This window comes from Polyodon spathula, chromosome 3 (genome assembly GCF_017654505.1).
Source record: "Polyodon spathula isolate WHYD16114869_AA chromosome 3, ASM1765450v1, whole genome shotgun sequence".
NCBI classification, from domain to species: Eukaryota; Metazoa; Chordata; class Actinopteri; order Acipenseriformes; family Polyodontidae; genus Polyodon; species Polyodon spathula.
Window position 1 is genome coordinate 62,043,233 of NC_054536.1, and position 19,443 is coordinate 62,062,675.

General features: G+C 36.8%; 1 protein-coding gene across 1 annotated transcript in view; it reads right to left on the reverse strand.

The window, feature by feature from the left end:
- The window catches only part of LOC121313278 (double-strand-break repair protein rad21 homolog), a 26,375-nt gene continuing 6,932 nt past the window's right edge, over nt 1–19,443 (reverse strand). Inside the window, exons 2-14 of the mRNA XM_041245647.1 lie at nt 16,695–16,872; nt 11,472–11,601; nt 10,599–10,698; nt 10,313–10,419; nt 9,840–10,049; nt 9,463–9,576; nt 9,051–9,173; nt 8,703–8,926; nt 8,381–8,531; nt 4,844–4,989; nt 3,200–3,367; nt 2,673–2,756; nt 1–1,505 (exon numbers count right to left, since the gene is read on the reverse strand). Coding sequence (XP_041101581.1) covers nt 1,314–1,505; nt 2,673–2,756; nt 3,200–3,367; nt 4,844–4,989; nt 8,381–8,531; nt 8,703–8,926; nt 9,051–9,173; nt 9,463–9,576; nt 9,840–10,049; nt 10,313–10,419; nt 10,599–10,698; nt 11,472–11,601; nt 16,695–16,838 — 1,893 coding nt within the window. The 5' untranslated portion in view covers nt 16,839–16,872 and the 3' untranslated portion in view covers nt 1–1,313. The remainder of the gene's footprint in view (nt 1,506–2,672; nt 2,757–3,199; nt 3,368–4,843; nt 4,990–8,380; nt 8,532–8,702; nt 8,927–9,050; nt 9,174–9,462; nt 9,577–9,839; nt 10,050–10,312; nt 10,420–10,598; nt 10,699–11,471; nt 11,602–16,694; nt 16,873–19,443) is intronic.

A 19,443-nucleotide genomic window follows, 5' to 3' on the forward strand; every position in this document is an offset into this window, starting at 1 on the left:
TGCCACTTAAACACTTTTATTCAAGAACCATTTGGTGAATTATAAGAAGCTGTTATGTGAGAAAGTACAGTATCTAGTCAGACAGATCTTTTCTCTCTCCCCCACTCTCCCCATTATTTACATATAAAAATGTATTAAGAAAATATAGGGATGGTCAGACATCTCCCAATACCAACCATGTCTCATAACAGTCGGATAAACAGCTCTAAACATATGTATAAATATATATACACATAGTAAGATACACTTTGGAGCCATGAAATCAAAGTATATTGTGAAACTGACTTAAAATGGATTTAGGATTTTTTTTATTAAAAAAGTTTTACATAACACAGCTGCTATTTTAGAAACAGTAAGTGAAGAACTAAAGAATGCATTAAACAACTGCATCTACCAAACCAGTTCTGTCATGCTCACAAATGATTACCCTTTCCATAACTGGCAGTATCTACGTGTTATTTTCACTTGTTTTACAACAGGGGGGGGGGGGCATTGTTTAAAATTCAAAAGCTGCATGATATCTTTTTTTTTTTTTAAATGGAAAAAGTACTTTAAAAATATTACATGGAAAAAAATTTCCATATGTTAAATGGGTCTAATTTGAAAATGCAACCATTTTTTTGATCAAAAAAAAAAGTGCAAATGCCAAGAAAGAACCTTCACTGAAGTATTTAACTTGCAAATTGTGGAAATGTTAGTGGCATTTTACAATGTGTGATTTTCCTATTAATAAAAACATTTCACTGCTTTAAAATACTTTCCAAACACCTTTTTAAAAAACAAAAAACACAGCAGACAAGTAGTTTACAAGGAGAATGCAATATTAGGAACAAAAAATATGAAGATTATTGCTAAACAAACAGAAAAGTATTCTTGAAATGTGTAATGAAACACGTGCTTATCTTCTGCACAGAGAAGCGTTTTTCTTGATTAAAACGCAGAGGACAACTATGATCTATTACGTGAATGGACTAGGCAAAAATGTTTGTCCCCCCCCCCCCCAAGCCAGCCATGATCCAGGCCTTACTGACAATCACCTTTAATTGTTTAGTTAAAATCCCAATATTACACACTCCATCTGAGCTACAAAAAATAACACAATAACAGTTTTGCTCACACAATCTTCATTAAAAAAAAAAAATCCAATACCCAGACACGTTTAACAGTAGATCCAAAAAAATAAAATACTTTATACAACCAAACAATAAAATAACCTTATTAAATCTGTATTGACCTTGAGGAACCCTTCATTCAGGGAAAATGCTTAAAAACCTTCTAGAGCAAAATGCACTAGCCATAAAAGAATTATACTTTTATATAATATGGAATCTTGGTCCTGGTGTGGCGACGATATCACTGTAAGGTTCTTCTTGTGTGAGCTCAATGGCCTGCTGTTTTTTAAGTACCAAGAAGCTGTAGAATTTTGCTGCCGCTTGTTTTTTGTTGTTGTTTCGACACAGCTCCAAAAGACTGATCGAGTCGGCTCCCGTTTTGGCCAAAGCTCTCTGTGAAAAAGATAAAAGGACTATTTGCAACAAAAACAGCAGATGACAAAACGACTGCAGTGCATCAAGTACAATTTCACTGCCAAATGCACCCCAACATGTTGGTCTACCTTCTTGATTAGATATTCCACCTCCCATTTGGTCAGTGCAACTATTATGCACAGGCGACATCAAATTTTAATTTTCTATTGGGGGTTATTGTTTTCCCATTTAACTAGAAAGAAAATCATTGTATTCAGCAAAATCTTCTCCATTTTATAATGGGATCTGTACGTTTCCACTGCAGTGACACAATCTTCAGACAGAATTTGCAGCACAACTGGAGCTGGTGCAATGTGCCAATTTATTTAACCAGCCACTATGTGAAAATGCAGTCGTGTTGTAAATACAAATGTTAACAATTGAAATAGTACAGTACTTGCAGTGGATTTGTAGGTATTCACGAGGAGTAAAGGACCAACAGGCTGTTGCTACGGCACTTGACTATTTCCAGAGTTACTGTAGCCTTTGACCTCTTAATTTACTGCATGGCTATGTCAGATTCAAGTAGAAATATGGCTGCACTGCCTTGATCTTCAATGTGATAAAATGACTGGGTGGGAATTACAAATCCCAAAATACAATATCTAGTACTGTGATTTAAAATTAAACATTTGTGCTGCAGGAGAACTCACATTCTCAACACAACAGTCAATATGCCGCATTTACAATACATTTGGTACTGGAAACTTTGTGCGATTTACACTAGTGCTGTATGAACAAGCTGCAAGGTGTAATTTATTTGGATCTTTGTTGATGGTAAAGTGATGGTCTACAGTGAATTATGTTTGAAAGACCAATCATGTCAATGTGGTGTCCATGAGCCAGCACAAGTCATCATCGTTCATCACAGTAGGGATACATGTATATTGTTCAATACTGCATTATTATAAAAGGTGAAAACGGTTGAGAATTTGTGGATGGTTCAATTCGCACAGCCAGGATGCAAACCTGTATTGTATGACTTCCAATGCGGACCACACCACTGCACTTCAGCCAGGTGAGCGACTCGGGAACCCCACCCCACCCTCTAGTGCTCATCTTGAACTACTCTTAATTTAGGGAAAGTAATCAAAGACTAATGCTAAATCAAGGTCTGTGAAACAAGTTGTAAGAGTTCAAGTTTACCTGCAAGCCATGAAGCATCTGCTGAGTTCTCTTGTTCCATCTTCTTTCCTCTTGGTCCTGGTCACCTCCTTGAACCTCTTCCTCCTAAAATAAGACAAAATATTAAAGATAAGACTTGCATAGTAACATGCATTAATTGTCTTTAATAAATCCATTTAAAAGCTATTTATTACATACAGTCCATAAAATACATAAGTATCAAGGATTAGAGATTTTTTTTTTATTTTTATTATTGTTATTTCAGACTACTTTATGGCTGGCATGGGATGTACACTAAAACGGTGTATAAGTTACCTCACTTGGTCACAAGATGGCAGCAAATGCTCCAAACAAGGGGTATCCATAATTGAATAATGCCAAACACATATTTAAGTCTCATTTTAAATGACAAGGAAAACTGGGCAATATTTTAATACAATATATTTGGATTTTCTTCCTAGTAGAGCACAAACTGTATTAATCCTTTTGAGAGAAAATAAATTTGAATCCATAAAAATTGTATAAAAGTGCTTTGCTGAAGACCTCACCTCCTCTTCCTCATCATCCTTCTCTTTTTCTTTCCCCTTTTCCATCAGGATGTCCAACTCGGGGATCAGGTCAGTGATGTTCTGTGGCTCCTCTGGCGGGAGCACCACAGATGGGATCTCTAGCTGTGGTGGTTGATGCAGTTCGGGCTGTTGTTCGAGAGCACCAAGCTACAGCACGGCACAAACACGGTTTACACAGCAGTCAAAACAACAGAGACTCACTTTGTATCAAGGTCTATTTCAAAGATTAAATATTATTTGTTTATTTATTTTTAATATGCAAAATTATTAGCAAGACACACAACCAGGGCTGCACACATGCACTGAAGGATTTGGTCGGGACCCAAAAGACTTTTTGAATCAGCATCAGCACGCCTCCACCAAACCCCCCTCCCCCCAAATACTGCAATTACATATAAAATACAATATTATATATTTTAATGGCAAAACCCAGTGATCTACGAGTCTCGTTTTGCCGGGGCCAATCTAGTTTCACCAAGGGCTACTGGGCAAATCCCGAAGAACTTGAAAAAGTTTTTTCAACAGTTTTCACTGAATTTCAGGACTAGCCCAGGCAAGTCTAGTTTTGTCCTAAGCTTCAACATCGATGCTGGGTCAATCTAGTTTTGCCTATGCCAATTATTTGGGAGAGTCTAGTTTTGCATTTCTACACTCTGCCCTGCTAGCTTCCAAGTGCGTGCCTCGCCTCCACTTCTGACAACAACGGAGCAACGGTGTGCTGGGTTTCCAGTGGCGGAACACCAGGACTGGTTTTAATAGCGGTTAAAACCACTCTATTAATCTCTCTCTACCAAAAAGTCCAGTAAAAGAGTCTCGCTCCTCCACACACGCAGCAAAACTATCCCCCCCCCCCCCCCCCCCCACATTACTCTAACCACTATATCTAACCCATGATGAAAATAACCTTGTGCATTGATATTTTATTGAGTACCATTGCTATAAACTAGCATTGGCAGAAAGTATTTAAGTTATTTAAATAAACATGGCAACGGGTGGCTCAATGGTGGTGCACTTTTGCTCTTAAAGGCAACCGAGGTAATTCACTCTATTAGTAATATACTGTATCTGTTAAAAGAATCTTTCTTTGCCGGGTGGCTGGGGGCAGTTGCCGAAATGACAAAACTCGATGCTAATTCGGCATCGTTTCGCTACGCAGCCAGTGTGAAAGTCTGCATCGTACAGTATTCTTATAAAAAAAAAAAAAACACATTGGTATGAAAGGACCTTTAAGTTTTGTACTCTAAAATAACATTTAAACTTGCCAGCATTCAAAAGCAATAGTCTTTATATTATTGGTCTTTATTATTATTGTGCCAAAATCGTATCCTTACCTATGGTATACACTGATATTGCTGAACACATTTCATCAGAAAGGAACCTTTCTTTGGCCCATCAAGTTTTAAACAATTATACTGAGGAAAACAACCAGATCTTGTTGACACTCCATTGACTGTGCTGGAAATGTGAATGAGAATCTTTCTCAACGAAAAAAGTTAAATATCATGAATTGTGACAAAATGACATCTCTGGTGACTACAGCACTTTTGCAGGAAGGCATGTGAATATTTCAAGCAATACATTTTTTTTTTTTTTTTTTTTATATTGCTGTTTAGTTCTACTTACAGGCAGGGCTGGCTCAGGCTCTTGGGATTTGCACTTCTGTCCCCTTTGTTGTGGCGGTGGTGGCATAACAGACTCATCAAGGGTGGTCCTGCTGCCCTCCATCGCAGAGTCCTGCAGACGGCTTGGTTCTTCCAAAATAGTCTGATCTGAAATGTTAAAAAAAAAAAGATACTCATTTCAGTTTCATGTTAAAGCACGTATTCAGCAATACTTTCTGTGGAACACATGGAAAATATGTTTGACGACAAACGTGTCCATGTACCCCCAGATTCTCAATAACGTGCTAAGAAATGTCCAAACCTAGTTTCCAAAAATGTACAAGTCATAACCGGCACCATCTTACATGACAATCACAAGTATCAGTAATATTCCCAATTGGACTTGTAAAATAAACAAATCCCCCATCCACTGGGACTCAAACTACTTTGTAGAGAGGTCATGTACCAACATAACTAGGGGTCTACCTAAATTGCAATTTTGCAGAAATTGTGATGTCACTGCGAAATTCACCTTTAGGGGCCAATACATACCAGACAAGTACGGAGAGAGAAAAAAAAAAAAAAAACCTCCTTTAAATAAATACTGCACAACGCAAGCAACCCAAACTACGTATCTTCCTTCTGCCGTCCTGCACTTAAGCAAAAAACAAACAAACAACGTCCACAAATAACACTTACAAAAAAAATTCTCTAAAGCGGTAAACATGGTTGTTTACTATTTAAATGACAAAGTTGTAATCAGCCCATCAGTGCTGCTTTTCTGTGACCTGTACTGTGCAGTAGGGGGTGGGACAGTCATTGCTGCATTGTTTTCATTTAGGTTGCTAAAATGTAGTTTGCTGCATTGGAAGTAAAATAGTAGAAATGGCAAACAAAAAATCAAAGTATATTTCGTCCGATGAGCGTTTCTAGGTATTTCCCAAAGAAACTGTACATGCAGATTTAGGTAATTGTTTTGCATATCTTAAATGTGTCTTTGGAGAAAATATGATCGATCACCATTTAGCTTTAGAATCACACATTAAACAAAAGGCTACCACAGAGGCTGGCGAGGTGGTCCAGAGACAGCACTGAACCATCATAACTGCCTATGTGAAAGCGCTATAGTGGGTGTGGTTTCAAAGTCAACATGCCACGTCACTAAAGCATAGGTAGGTAAGGTGCGTGCATGCAGTGCTTAATTTGAACCCTTGGGTGTTCAGAGTCATAGCACCGGTACCTGTAGTTAAATCTCATGCTGCTTTCTTTTTAAAATCTCAGCAGTTGTATTAAATCTGCGTGCATGCTATAGCAAGACAGTCTGCTGCCACGTTTGTAGCCTACTTTAAAATTACTTACAATTTCAACTAGAGTGCCTTTAAGTAAGATGACACCGACTGCAACTTTTTTTTTTTTAAATACACAAATAAGCTTACTTGATTTGAAAAACATCATGAAGAGATACAAGCAATGTATACTTTTTTTTTTTTTAATGAAAATAAATATATTGTAGCCTACTTCAATAGGAACATTAGCCTGCTATATTAAATTAAACAAAAACAATAACAACCTGGCTCTCTTGCCTTTCTCAATGAATATAATTCGATTAGAGAATAAAAACATACCAAGTTAACAACTACCTAGCCTAAGTTTAATTAATCGTTTTTGTAATCTACCAGCAGCTTCTGTTGCATACATATCGCTGATAATAGTGCAAACCGTGGGTCAAACCAATGTTCATGTTGGGATGCGTCTTTTCATCAATGTCCTTCTGGAGTTCCTCTGAATGCCTTTTAATTTGTTTGTTTTTTTTTAAACCATTTAAATGAAAAACAAGCATACAGGCTTTTTTATTTTTAATTTGTACTGCAGTTGCCTTTAATTAAATTTATCTGCACACTACTACTTTGTATATAATGTAGAATATGTGATTGTAAACATCTAACACAAGTACATACAATACTCTCAAATAAACGTGTTATGATTTTGAATATGAGCTTCTTAGGGCCAGTATTATTGTCATTGCTTGAGCCTCGGTACCTCTTTCTTTACAAATTAAGCACTGCATGCATGTGCAAGGTCTTGTCAGCGTTTCAGATCGCACGAGAACAGTCTGTTGATTGCCAGGTTTGAAAGTTGTACTCGCGCAATCTCTTTGGCTGTGTGAAAGGGTTATGACGGTATTACCCCGGCATAGATTGCGCAATTTCATGCTGTATGAAAGGGTATTTTACACAGTTGTTAAAACGTTTCAGACTGCACAGTAGCTGCATTTCTGTGCGAAAATGATAAGACTTCACGTAAACCGTTCACTTCCTGATATTTTTTTTTGTGCGATGTCGATAGGCATTTAGTGTGGAGAAAGTTTTGGCAGTGGCGAGAAGACATCAAAAGCGCTGTAAATACAATGTATTTGACAGTAATATTAGTGTTGGGACAAATATCTGAACTAATATTTTTACATATTCAGATACAAAAAATTCGTATTCACTAGAAATGACAAAAACACCTTGCACTTATTTACCATCACCAGAATCTGCACTACAATTTAAAAAAAATGGCAAATGAAAAAGAGGTCTGTTACACATGGTCTGCGGTTGTGAGGCCAGTTGGAAGTACTGCCAAATTTTCTAAAACTACATTGGAAGCGGCTTATGGTAGAGAAATGAACATTCAATTCCTTGGGAACAGCTATGGTGGACATTCCTGCAGTCAGCATACCAATTGCACTCTCCCTCAAAACTTGAGACATCTGTGGCATTGTGTTGTGTGACACAACTGCACATTTTAGAGTGGCCTTTTATTATCCCCAGCACAAGGTGCACCTGTGTAATGATCATGCTGTTTAATCAGCTTCTTGATATGCCACACCTGTCAGGTGGATGGATTATCTTGGCAAAGGAGAAATACTCACTAACAGGGATGTAAACAAATTTGTGCACAAAATTTGAGAGAAATAAGCTTTTTGTGCATATGGAAAATTTTTGGGATCTTTAATTTCAGCTCATGAAACATGGGACCAACACTTTACATGCGGCGTTTATATTTTTGTTCAGTGTGTGTGTGTGTATGTGTATTTTTTATATATACATAAAATTTTAAATTAGCCCCTGAGAATAAATGTGTATTATGTCATTTCACTCAGGTGAAACAATGTCTTGTAATTTGCCCAAACAACATTTCAATAAAAAAAACTTTCAGGAAGTATTGCAAGGTCCCTAGGGTCATAGAATTATACATGCAACACAAAACAGATTGCAGAATAAAAAACACTTTACATTTGAAAAAAAGGACATGATTTCCAAGATGCTACTGTAAAAAACAGATTTTTAGTGAATTTTTATAGAAGTCAAATACAGCCAAAAAACACATGGTCCTGGGATAGTATCCCACTGAAATGATTGGTCCTGAAAGTGTTAAACAAAAAAATAGAAGGTTGCACTTGTCTAAACCAATAGGGAATGATTACTTTTACGCCAGTAACCAGAATATCAATACCTAGCCACTTCAATTTGTAACTGTAGCATTTAGCGATCTTAAAATGCAATTGTGCTCTCACCAATGATGTCTCGCTGCTGCAGTTGCTCTTCTCTTGGCACCTCTGGATTCTCAAACTCCTTGAGGAATTCATCCAGACTGTCTGCTTCCCCACCCTTTCTCCTCTTTCTCAATTCATCTGGTACCAGTGGAGTAAGGCAGCGTGTAAACATCTAGAGAAAGCACAAGGCAAAGGGTAACAGCAACAGAACATAGTATTGGGAAGTACCAACAACCACGTCCTTCGCCCAACTGCAGAAATAAGCATTAAAAGCATATCAAAAGCCATGAAAGATTATGATAGAGGCACTAGCATTAAAAGCAAGGTTGTGATTGGTCAGTACCTTAAGTAACCTGCTATTCCACAGTGGCTGTGCAGGCAGCGAGAACAGCTTCTCGACACCACCCGTCTCCTTCCACATCATAAGCTTCTTCGTTGGAGGAGCAAGGTCAAGCGTTGTGACAATGTCGGAGTAATCGCTGAGCTGCGCACGGATGGATTTGCTGTCCAGTTCCTTTACACTGTCCACAATCAGTTTCCTCTTCCTTTTAGCTTTGGTTTCTTTAACTGTACAATACAATTCAACTTTAAACCAAATCTGCCGGAACACTTCCAATAAATCAGTAAAGTACCACCCATATATTAAAGACAGGATCTCATTCTTGAAGCATAAATGCTTGGAAGCACTCACCAGTGATATCAATGGGTTCCAGAGCAAAAGCTTCCTCTTCGTTGGGTACTAGAGTTGTCTGATCAGTCATAGTTGGAAGGGGCTCAACTGGATCCACAGAGTCTGGACTATCAGGTCCCCCAGCTTGTTAAAAGAAATGTCAGTAACATACATTCCACAGCATTACTAAAACAAAATCAGAACCATCACTGTTATGAATGAAGTCAACCCATCTACTGTATTCTGAGAACTCATAACCACATTCTACCACAACTGGACGAACAGATAAATAAAAATATGTAAGTGCAATACATTTATACACACCTTTTACCTAGTTCCATAAAAATCATAGCACCCCATGACAAACATTAAGTCAGAGCTCAAAGTAACCCATTTGTCTGCCTCCAATTATATAGTACACAGAAACACTTACGTGACATATCAAAATCATCGTCGTCATGTGCATGTTCTTGGGGCATCATTACACTTTCTGTCATAGCAGGAGGGTCATCAAAAATGCCTCCATCTTCATTCAGAAGTTTGTCAACTGTAAAACAAATGATAGTGAACACAAATAATGTACTTATTTAAATCCCCCCCCCGTGAGGTTTATTGACACCCTGACAAGAGAAATAAAATATATAAATAACGTGTTTCCTGGTTGTAGGCAGTGTATTCTGCCAATTTACAAATGAACTGAATTAACCAATGTTCAGCAATGTTAAGAAATGTATTTTGAGTAGTCAATCTTACCTATAAATTGACAACAAATTGAAAACTTACAAATAGAGACAAAGGCCTAAAACCTACCCAAGATCCCGCCATCATTGGTATCCATGGGATTGTCTCCAAAGGTATCATCTTTATACTGATCATCATATTCCAGGTGGTTTGTCTTATCGTTCAGCTGACTTGTGTTGGGGTCAGGCTCAAGCAGAAGATTGGATGAAGTGCCTATTATGTCAACTTCAAATGCACTTTCTTCTCGCATCATTTCCCGATCATCCATGCCAAAATCAGCTGCAAATTGAACTCTGTATTAGTTTAAAGTTGTTTTAAAATTAAAAGCTGGTATATCTTATTTTGGGCTTACATGCAAAGCACAACAGTCCACACAAACCTCAGTCCAACAATTAACCTTAGTGTGAACATGTTCTAAAAGTTTAACAGAGTATAAGCCCAAACTTATGCGTAAAGTCTTGTAAGCAATCAATGTGAAATGAAAACACCCAGTATGTTTTTATTGTTTTGTTTTAAATACACAAAAGGCCTAGATTTCTTACCGAAGTCATTTTCTTGCAAGAGATTCACGGTTCCCACTTCCTCTCTCATGGTGATTTCTTCTACTCTGCTCTGATTCAGTGTAAACTGCTGTGCAACGTCAATATCACTAAAACAAATTTTTAAAAAATGCAACAAATGTAATCTCTGTACACCATGCATAAAATAGCATGCATTTCCCACTTGAAATAACAAAACAAAACTTAGAAGAATTCAATGACAAACATTAGACATTTGAATTCAATGACAGTCCACTGTATTCTTCTCCAAACATTCTACATCACTCACTCTAGATCAGGCAAGGGCTGGTCAAAATCGTGGAACTCTTCAGGCAGTGTGATTGCATTGTAAGCTGCCTCTCTGTTCTCTTCAGGCAAATCCACCACACCTGAAAATAAATAGTTGAGGGTTAGATCGGAGGACAGACTTGTCCAACTGGCAGCTGTACTAACTGAGTAATCTCAGACATACATCGTGGAGAAGTGATATATTATGTGGAACTTGCACAAGATTTAACCCTTTGCGGTCCATTTATTTCAGCGCCTGTCAGGCTTGCCAGGTCCAGTTTATTTTCATATGCGCGGTTTATTTTCACGCGCACTGTTTAAAGTTAATTTTATTCATAGTAAAATGGGTTTAAAAAGGCACTGCATATCAACAGGACACCAAGTACTGCATCTTCAGCCCTGCCCCTTGTTCGCTGTGTTTTTCACATCTCTCTTCATAGTAGTGCATACTGATAAATCATCTCCTGATCATTCGTTTTGTCACCAAACTCCTCAATAATACTATCCAAGTCATTATTTTATTACTGTAACATCTCAAAAAGCTTGGCAAATGTCCATGATATTCTTTGAGCGCTAGATGTGGAAACAACTTTCTTGTTTGTTTATGTCCATGGTGAAGGGACTAAGTGTATTGATCAGCCTTTTTTTTTTTTTTTTTTTTTTTTTTGACTCTCCCAGTCTCACTTCGACAAATAAAGGTTCTCTCGACTTTTTCCGGAGAAAAACTGACTAGAGATCTGTGCTTGCCGTGTTTTTTGATGATGTCAGACCAGAAAGGAATAACTAATGTCGGACCTGGTCTGACATAGGACTGACCTGCAAAATAAAAATCAGTAATACAAGCTTTAACAACTGTTGTGTGTTTAACAGTTACCTGGGCGAAAAGCCATTTTGATCTTGATGAATGCTTCATTACAATCTGCAAGAAGGTATTTGGCTTTCCTGTGGTAGATTCTTACAACCCCCAAGAGTAGATGGCCCGAGGTCCTCAGGGCCATTTTCACCTGAAAACGTTAAATATACTATGAAACATATTTTGAACTAAGTTAAAACGTCAACATGTCACTATGAACAGCTCAAACTTGGATCAAAAACAATTACTGGTCAAAATACAAATCATTATGCACCATATAGTGTCTGTCACCATGTCACATTAAATGGTGAACACAATTACTGCATTAAGCTTTCAAAAAATCCTCTCCAAACTTATTACAGACTCAAGCTCCAATAGACCTTTTGGATTCAATTTGGGTAAAATCCTTTGCATTTAAAACATAATTCAAGCACTGAATGCTAAACTAATTCATAGACCGTCATACAACAAGCTTCAAAATGACTAAATATGAAACAAATGAAAGATCTTACAGGGGTGTGCAATTCATATCGCCCGATGCCTTGGACAAGACTTGCGTGCGGGACAACAAGTTTTGCCGTTATACTTTGCCCGTCAGATAAGTCGTTTTTATTTATTAATTTATTTTTCCTATGTTCGTTCTGCTTCTAGAAAGACACTCTGGGTATATTTCTAGAGAGCCATGCAAGTTCCTGAAAACTGAATTGCGGAAGCCAGCACCCACACAAACATTTTAAAAAGTGCTTATGTCCTACCCCTATCACTTCTGATTGGCTAGCTGTGGGGAAATAGTGGATCTTTCTATTGGTTACAAAGAAACCCAGAAATGGCAAATGGTATAATGCATATTACGTAAACAAATGTTACTGAAATCTGCTACCAAATCGTTATACGTAGCAACTCCAGCACCGCTGCCGTACATGGAGCAGGGTATAGTATCCAAAGCAGCGGGCTTGTACCTCTAGTGTCTGTATTGCTTCAGTAAAATATGTACTGAATGCCTAGTGTACAGCAGAATACTTGAAACATACAAAATATATGCTAACACTAAATTTTTATTTCGAAAACAGAGCACCGTCGGCCCCTCTCCGCTCCAGCTCTTGTACCCAGAAGCAAACCTTTAATTTCTTCATTCTCCATCTTGACAGCAAAGCGTTGTATAGCGTAAGCTGTATTGAAAGAAATCTCTCAAAATCCCTCTGCTGTTTGGGATTTTTTTGATAAATGCCCAGATGACCAAAAAAAAAAAAAAAGTTTGAATGCAAACAGTGCAAGCAACTTATATCATGGACACTGGTATGGACGCATAACCAGCGTTCCCTCCAAGGCTAAAATGTGCACATTTTTCGCAGTAACTCGCAACAACCTTTGCACTCTGTTTACTAACTTTCGCAAGATATTATCATAAGTATCAACATCAAATCGAGACTCCAGCCTCTCGAGGTAAACCTATTATTTTGAGACAATTCTTACAAAGCATTAACATAGACACAAATATGCTTGTCTTGCAGCCGATTGTCTGATTTCCCTCTGTAAAAATGCACGTTACAGTGCAGAGCTCGCTCGGGGACCTACGAATCTACTTTTACAGGGTGGACGAAGCAGGACTTTTGACGATTCTGCCTCTACATAGTGCTGCTCATGAACTTCACAGTTTTGAACTCGTATAAAGGAAAACTAAAAAATCAGTGAAGCACAATCTTCCTGCATTATTTAGAAGTATAAATACTCCGGTAAACAAACAAAACTCCTTACACTGACGTTTTTTGTTTTATTTCCCTTTAAAAAAAAAAAAATGACCATTTCAGAAATCAAGCGTTTTGAAACTGGTAAAAATGTAAAATCAGCACATTAGTCGAAAATACACATTTAAGTGTATAGTAATTATAGATGACCTTCCATGCCCATTTTTTTTGCGAGTTTATTCATCTTGTGACTTCACTCCATGTCTTTGCTGAAACTCAACATGGTGGCTGCACCATCGAAAAAATACAATGTTTCAGTAAGACAGAGCTAAAAGAAATCTGATTATCTGTGAGGACCGTCCGATAGTGCAATTCATGTGATCATGTACGAGTCAATACATGAAATATCATAATGCCAGTCGTAAAAACGCAAATAAGACCGCAACCACGGCAAAGCACTGCATTCTTCTATGCGGAAAAACTTAGACCTAAAGGTACTGCGCTCAAGGCAGAGCTTTCTCGAAGCAAGTCAGCTAAATTAATTGCGTATTTCATTATTGTTTATTTAATTTCTTTCCACGCTACCTGCCTCTAATTAGCAATTGTAAACCATGGTCGTTTAATTGAAAAACAATTTTTCTAGCTATACAATCCTTAAAGGAAATTGATCACTTTACTGTGTAAAGGATGTAGTCACTACACTACACATGGTTGGTTTCATAAAGACATTCTGTCGATAGACACGCCTCTTTTCAAATCTTGCAAATAACACAGCAGAATTAGGAAAGAAACAATTGAGAGGATTAATTAAGCATTTACATTAAAAGAGACGCTATTTAAAAAATTACAATCTGGTAATACATAGCAATGAACTTGTTTCAGAGCAAAATCACGGCTGAGTCAGTCAACACGGCTTATCAGCGTTTCATATTTTATCCTGGTTATTAGAATGCCAGTAAAATGCTAAACTTAACTTATGAAGTACTGTACATAGGATTACTCTCACATGACATTGCTGGACTGTTACCAAACTGTTTCATATTTTTTTTTTATTATTGCAAATGCCAGCAACAAACTAAACATGTCTTTTCAAAACACCTTTATTTGTAGACTAATACCATGTTAGTGGAAAACTGTAAATATAATTCTCACAAATGTGCTGGACATTTGGTTTTCTGAACTGTTGTAATAATTCTTAGGTTTTCCTGCTTATTTTAATGCAAGCAATGAACCAAGATGTCTATAAACATCATGACAGGTTTGAAGTGTCTTCAGGTGCTTTATTTACTATTACAGCAACAAGAGTGGCAAAAAAAAAAGTGGTAATATTTATTTATTTTAACTACCAACATTATATTTATGTTCAAATGCCATACTTAATACGTTGATAAAAAAAAAAAAAAAGTGGGAATAAATGGAATTGGCCATTTTTGAAAAACGGAATTTGGTATTCCCTAGAATGGAACAATCAGTAACCCTAAAGATGTTACAACTGAAGGTAGTGCAGATGCCAGTTTTTTATGCAGTAGAATCAAGCAATTTTATGCAGGCCACCAATTAAGCATGCAGTCTACATCTATGAAAACAGACAGGGCTGCATAGGATCAGAGTATGATTCAAAATCAGAGGGAGAGGGACAATAAATGTCTTGTTTAAATTTAAAGTAAATTGTAAAACTGTTTGGAATATTGTTTCAAAATGACAATGCAACAAAAATATATTAAAAAAGGGTTAATGTGTGGCTGATGGTTTCTCACTGATAATTGACCCTTTCTCAGTCAAAACAGCAAGTTTCTCTATCTAAAAAGCATAGAGGGAAACGCTGGGCATAACCAATCGCTGGGATCACTTGACAAGTGTAAGTTCATATTATTAGTATTCATTTTTTGTAGTAGTAAAATGTAACCAATAACCTGCTTGGAATGGTGACTTAAATAAAGCTTTGTCCGCTGCAGTTGATGCTGCTGCAATGCAAGCATACTGTACATCTCGCAAGCAAGGTCAGTTACGTGCAAATAAACAAAGTGTATTTTTATTTAAATTACTTGACAGGTTATACACAAATCCTTTAAAAATCTGGGGTTCAGCAGTTACAAAACAAAGAACGTCAAGAAAAAAAATCAGAATTCCATAAAGCAGCAATAACAGTTGGCAATGATTTTGTATCTATGACGTAACAAACTAAAACACCTGTACATCAGGAGATGGATTCAGCTTAGAGACAAGAGTGGAAAAAACAGGAAGCAGCTATTATATTTGAATAACGTCAAGTATTGCTTATCATAGTTATACTCTTAGTATGTTACTTAAAGTACCAGCAAATGTGTTCCAAACTGCATTGAAAGAAACATGTCCTTAAAGCACAGGTGCACTCCACTTATAACGGATCCGGTTAGAACAGAGTTCTGTTTACAAAGTATTGAGGAGCCATGTCCCTGCCAAACATGGGTTTTAAATGGGGAATAATAAATAAACATAATAAACAGAATGCTCTAGATGGCGACCCAATAAACACGATTTTAAAAGTAAGTTTTTTTTCAACAAAGAAAAAAAAAAAATACTAATCATTTTAAAAAGACCAAATTCCCACTGAGCATTTATTTTTTTAAGATTCTATTGATTTTTTTTTTTCAGTATTACATGCAGGATAGCCGCTATAAGATCGTTACCTTTTTTAATAATGATCACGATTAATCAATTAATGCCCATAAATTAACTGATCAAAAATAGGATTCGTTACAGTCCTAATTTCAATATATACTTTGGTCTGTACGTACTTATTTTTTTTTTTTTTTTTACTTTATAGTTAAGTCTTTATGATGTTAAAACATTACCAGGGCTGTCTGTCGGTACACATGTGAATGTAATATAACAAGTGTGTATTTAGATATGGTTTAAATGCTGACACTAGCATAGCATTTAACATTCATAAATGTACCAAAAGCACATCCCTATAAAAGGTACAGCCAGGACAGTAAACGACACAGTCACGCCGGCAATTGTGATGTCAGGCAGGAAAGTTTGTTTACTTTTATTTTATGTTTCTGTTGGCACAGCCATTGTACAGTTTAAATTTAAAATATATACTGTATACAATTTTAAATTACATTTAGCAACTATAAATTCATAAAATGGTACAAATTACATTGTACGGCCCACAGGGATGTATTTTGTACAAATAATAAACTCCCGTTCTTTGGCAGTTAAGCTTTCTTGTATTATTTATATATAAGGTACTTATGTTCGCAGTTGCGTACATTATTTCAAACTGTATTTACTAAGTACTTCATTTATAAATTACTGATTTCCATTGTCCCTTGGAGTCCCTTATAAGTGATATGCACCTGTATGTTATAAATTTGGTGAGGAGAGGTGGGGTCACAGGGTCAAGATACAAGGTTACATCTGCCGCTGTTAAATCACCAATTGATTGACTGTATTCACTTTAACACCAAAATCCTGCAAGTTAGTCTACTTTTTTGTGTGTTTTTTGTGTGCGACAGGGAGGAGACAAGTAGATTTTTCTAGCACTTTGTCCCCTGCACACCCCTGGTCTTACCTTGGGGGAGATGATGCTTTCCACACTGCTCTCCAGATTACACTCAAACACATGAGCTTTGGTGAGTTTCTTATCCCAATGGGCCGCTAACCAAATTTTGGCTAACGGCCCTCTCTTGCTTAGGACAAAGTGGGCATAAAACATTGTCCCAGCTCCTTTTCACAGCAAGAGGAAAAACCTACAAAAAAGAAGCAGAACATCTATTACTTTTAACCATAAAATGCATTCAATTATAAGAAACAAAAAAAAAAAAAAAAAGAGACAACACTTTTTCTGAAAGGTTTAATTATCCCCATGTTTAGGTGCATCAAGATTTAAATCAGCTGAAGTGACTTCAAAATTGAATTCTCTCATCTAGAAACAGATTAAACAAAGTCTTATGGTAGCTTTGCCCAGTATACTACGACCAAGTGTCCACGTGCAGCAGTGTTAACTGTCTTACAGTTATTAGATTGAGTTAATGCAAAAGTTGTCTTCGCAAGTATCGCTGCAATTGAACGAGACTGTATAGATTATGCAAAACTATATAGAGTACATGGTGCATCACCAGCAGGTAATAAGTGTTGCGTTTGTGTTTCCATTCAGCTTCCCAGGTTTAGGTGTTCAATTAAATACAGGCTTATATCATGTACCCCATACAGGAGAGATGACCTAAAAAGTACAGATGCAGGTAAGTAATGGTTAGCATAAGGCTATCAAGTAAAATGTGTGAAAAGCAAGTTTTTGGGGAGAACTGTAAATGTAAAGCCAAGACTAGATGCTGGTGTCAACTTTTCCCCCTAAAGATTAGCCTACTGTATTTCAGTTATTTACTACAAATAGTTACTTAAAAAAAAAAAAAAATATATCAGTATGACCAGTAGTACAGAAGCATCAACACATTCTACTAAATGGAACCTTACATACCAGTACTTGTCACTTAAACTAGGATTATGTTAGACTAAAGTAGCTCATTCCGACAGGTGCAAATGATCTTGATATTCATGTGACGTCATTCTGCTTTTGAACTTACTTAAAAGAAAACTTACCATAACAAATACAAAATTGAGTAAAATGTCATTTTCTTCCACCAATGGTTCACTATAAAACACTGCAAACCTAAATAATCAGGCCAAATAAACGGCTGCACCCACATACAATGCAACTTACAGGTTTTCTGGTTAGAATGACAAATAGATGAGCAAAAGTAATATTCCTCATATGTACCAGAATTCATTTATTTATATTCACACACACACGTATATATATATATTCGCGAACTTATATATATATATATATCATATATAATACAACAGACGCACACTGCTGTGCAAGTCTTAGAATCAACCTGTGCCATCATGTCAGGCAGACATTTTAAATAAATAAAAATGTAGGCATCTCGCGCCCCTCGTGTTAGGAACCACTGGATAAATGTGATGGATTAGCTACTACAGCACTTCATATTAGCTGCTCATGCATAGTTTTTGAAGATTCTGATCAATGTGAATTAAAAATTGCTAAAAGGACAAAAGGAGTAATAGCTGAATAATGTATTCTTAAAAACACCCAATAAAGGTAACACATGTTATAAAGTCTGCAAAATGGACAAATGGACTTACTGAACTGTATACTCACCATTGTCGTTAAATAGTTTTCTGCAAAGGCCACTACAGAAAGCAAACCCATTACTGTATCTATTCTTTATGAAAACAGGAATAACATTAGTAATTCAATAGTCAAGTTATGGAAGACCGCCTATAATAAGCATTAAGGTACGAGAGGGCGTGTGTTACCGCGGATATCGTCATTGCTTGGTGCGTTGCAACCAACCAAGCAGTGACAATATACATGTCAACCCACGCCCCCAAGTACCTTAATGTTTTTATATAACGGATTTACTAAAGTAAATATAAATAAATAAATAAATACAAGAGAAATAGAAAGTTCCTGAAGATTTATTAAGAAATTTGCAGGAAAACCTTTCGCAACAGAAAATTGTTCCTATGAACTATTGATACTTAGTTAAGATTTATCAGAGTTGCAATTTTGTGTTCATAGACATTAAATTTGAATGTTGCCAAAGTGACTGTCAATTGTTGCAGAAAGGGGGGTTGCCTTTATCTGATCTCATTTTTTTGTTTGGCGATGCTGTGAGTTTCTCTGTCAAGCTTTTCTAACGACGGTTCCCAATAACTCTGCAGGGAGCACTCTGATCTGTGACCGCTGACGGACATCATTTCTCTCGTTTGCAATCCACCTTTGGCCAGTTTCTGTATTAAGGTACTGCGGATGCAATGATTGTGTATATTTGTCTGGTGCCTGCCTTTCTGCATATTCTAGGCAACATTGTTGCTAGGTCATTCAATCCCATTGGCTCAGTCTATACCATACACCATGATTATTAAACAAATTGTGTTCTTTGTTAGGGAGAAGATAAGGCAGGCCGATTTGCTGGAAGTATGGACAAGTTCTTCTCTAGTGATGCTACTGGACACAAGTGATTTTCAGGCTCTTCAAACATGAATCCGCGATGACATTCTTTGTTCTGTTCATAAGGATTTTTGTGATTTTTTTTTGTACTTTTGTTAAAGGTCATGGTGTCACTTAACTCTGTTTTCATCTGCTTTTATAACAAAAATATGCCAGTAGTTGTGTTTCCTTCTTTTCCCCTGCGTCTAAAATGTGACTGGACGTCAAACCAAACTTTACTCACAAGACCAACAGCTGTGCCAGAGTTCAGGGCTTCAGAATGTTTGATTATTTGGAGTTG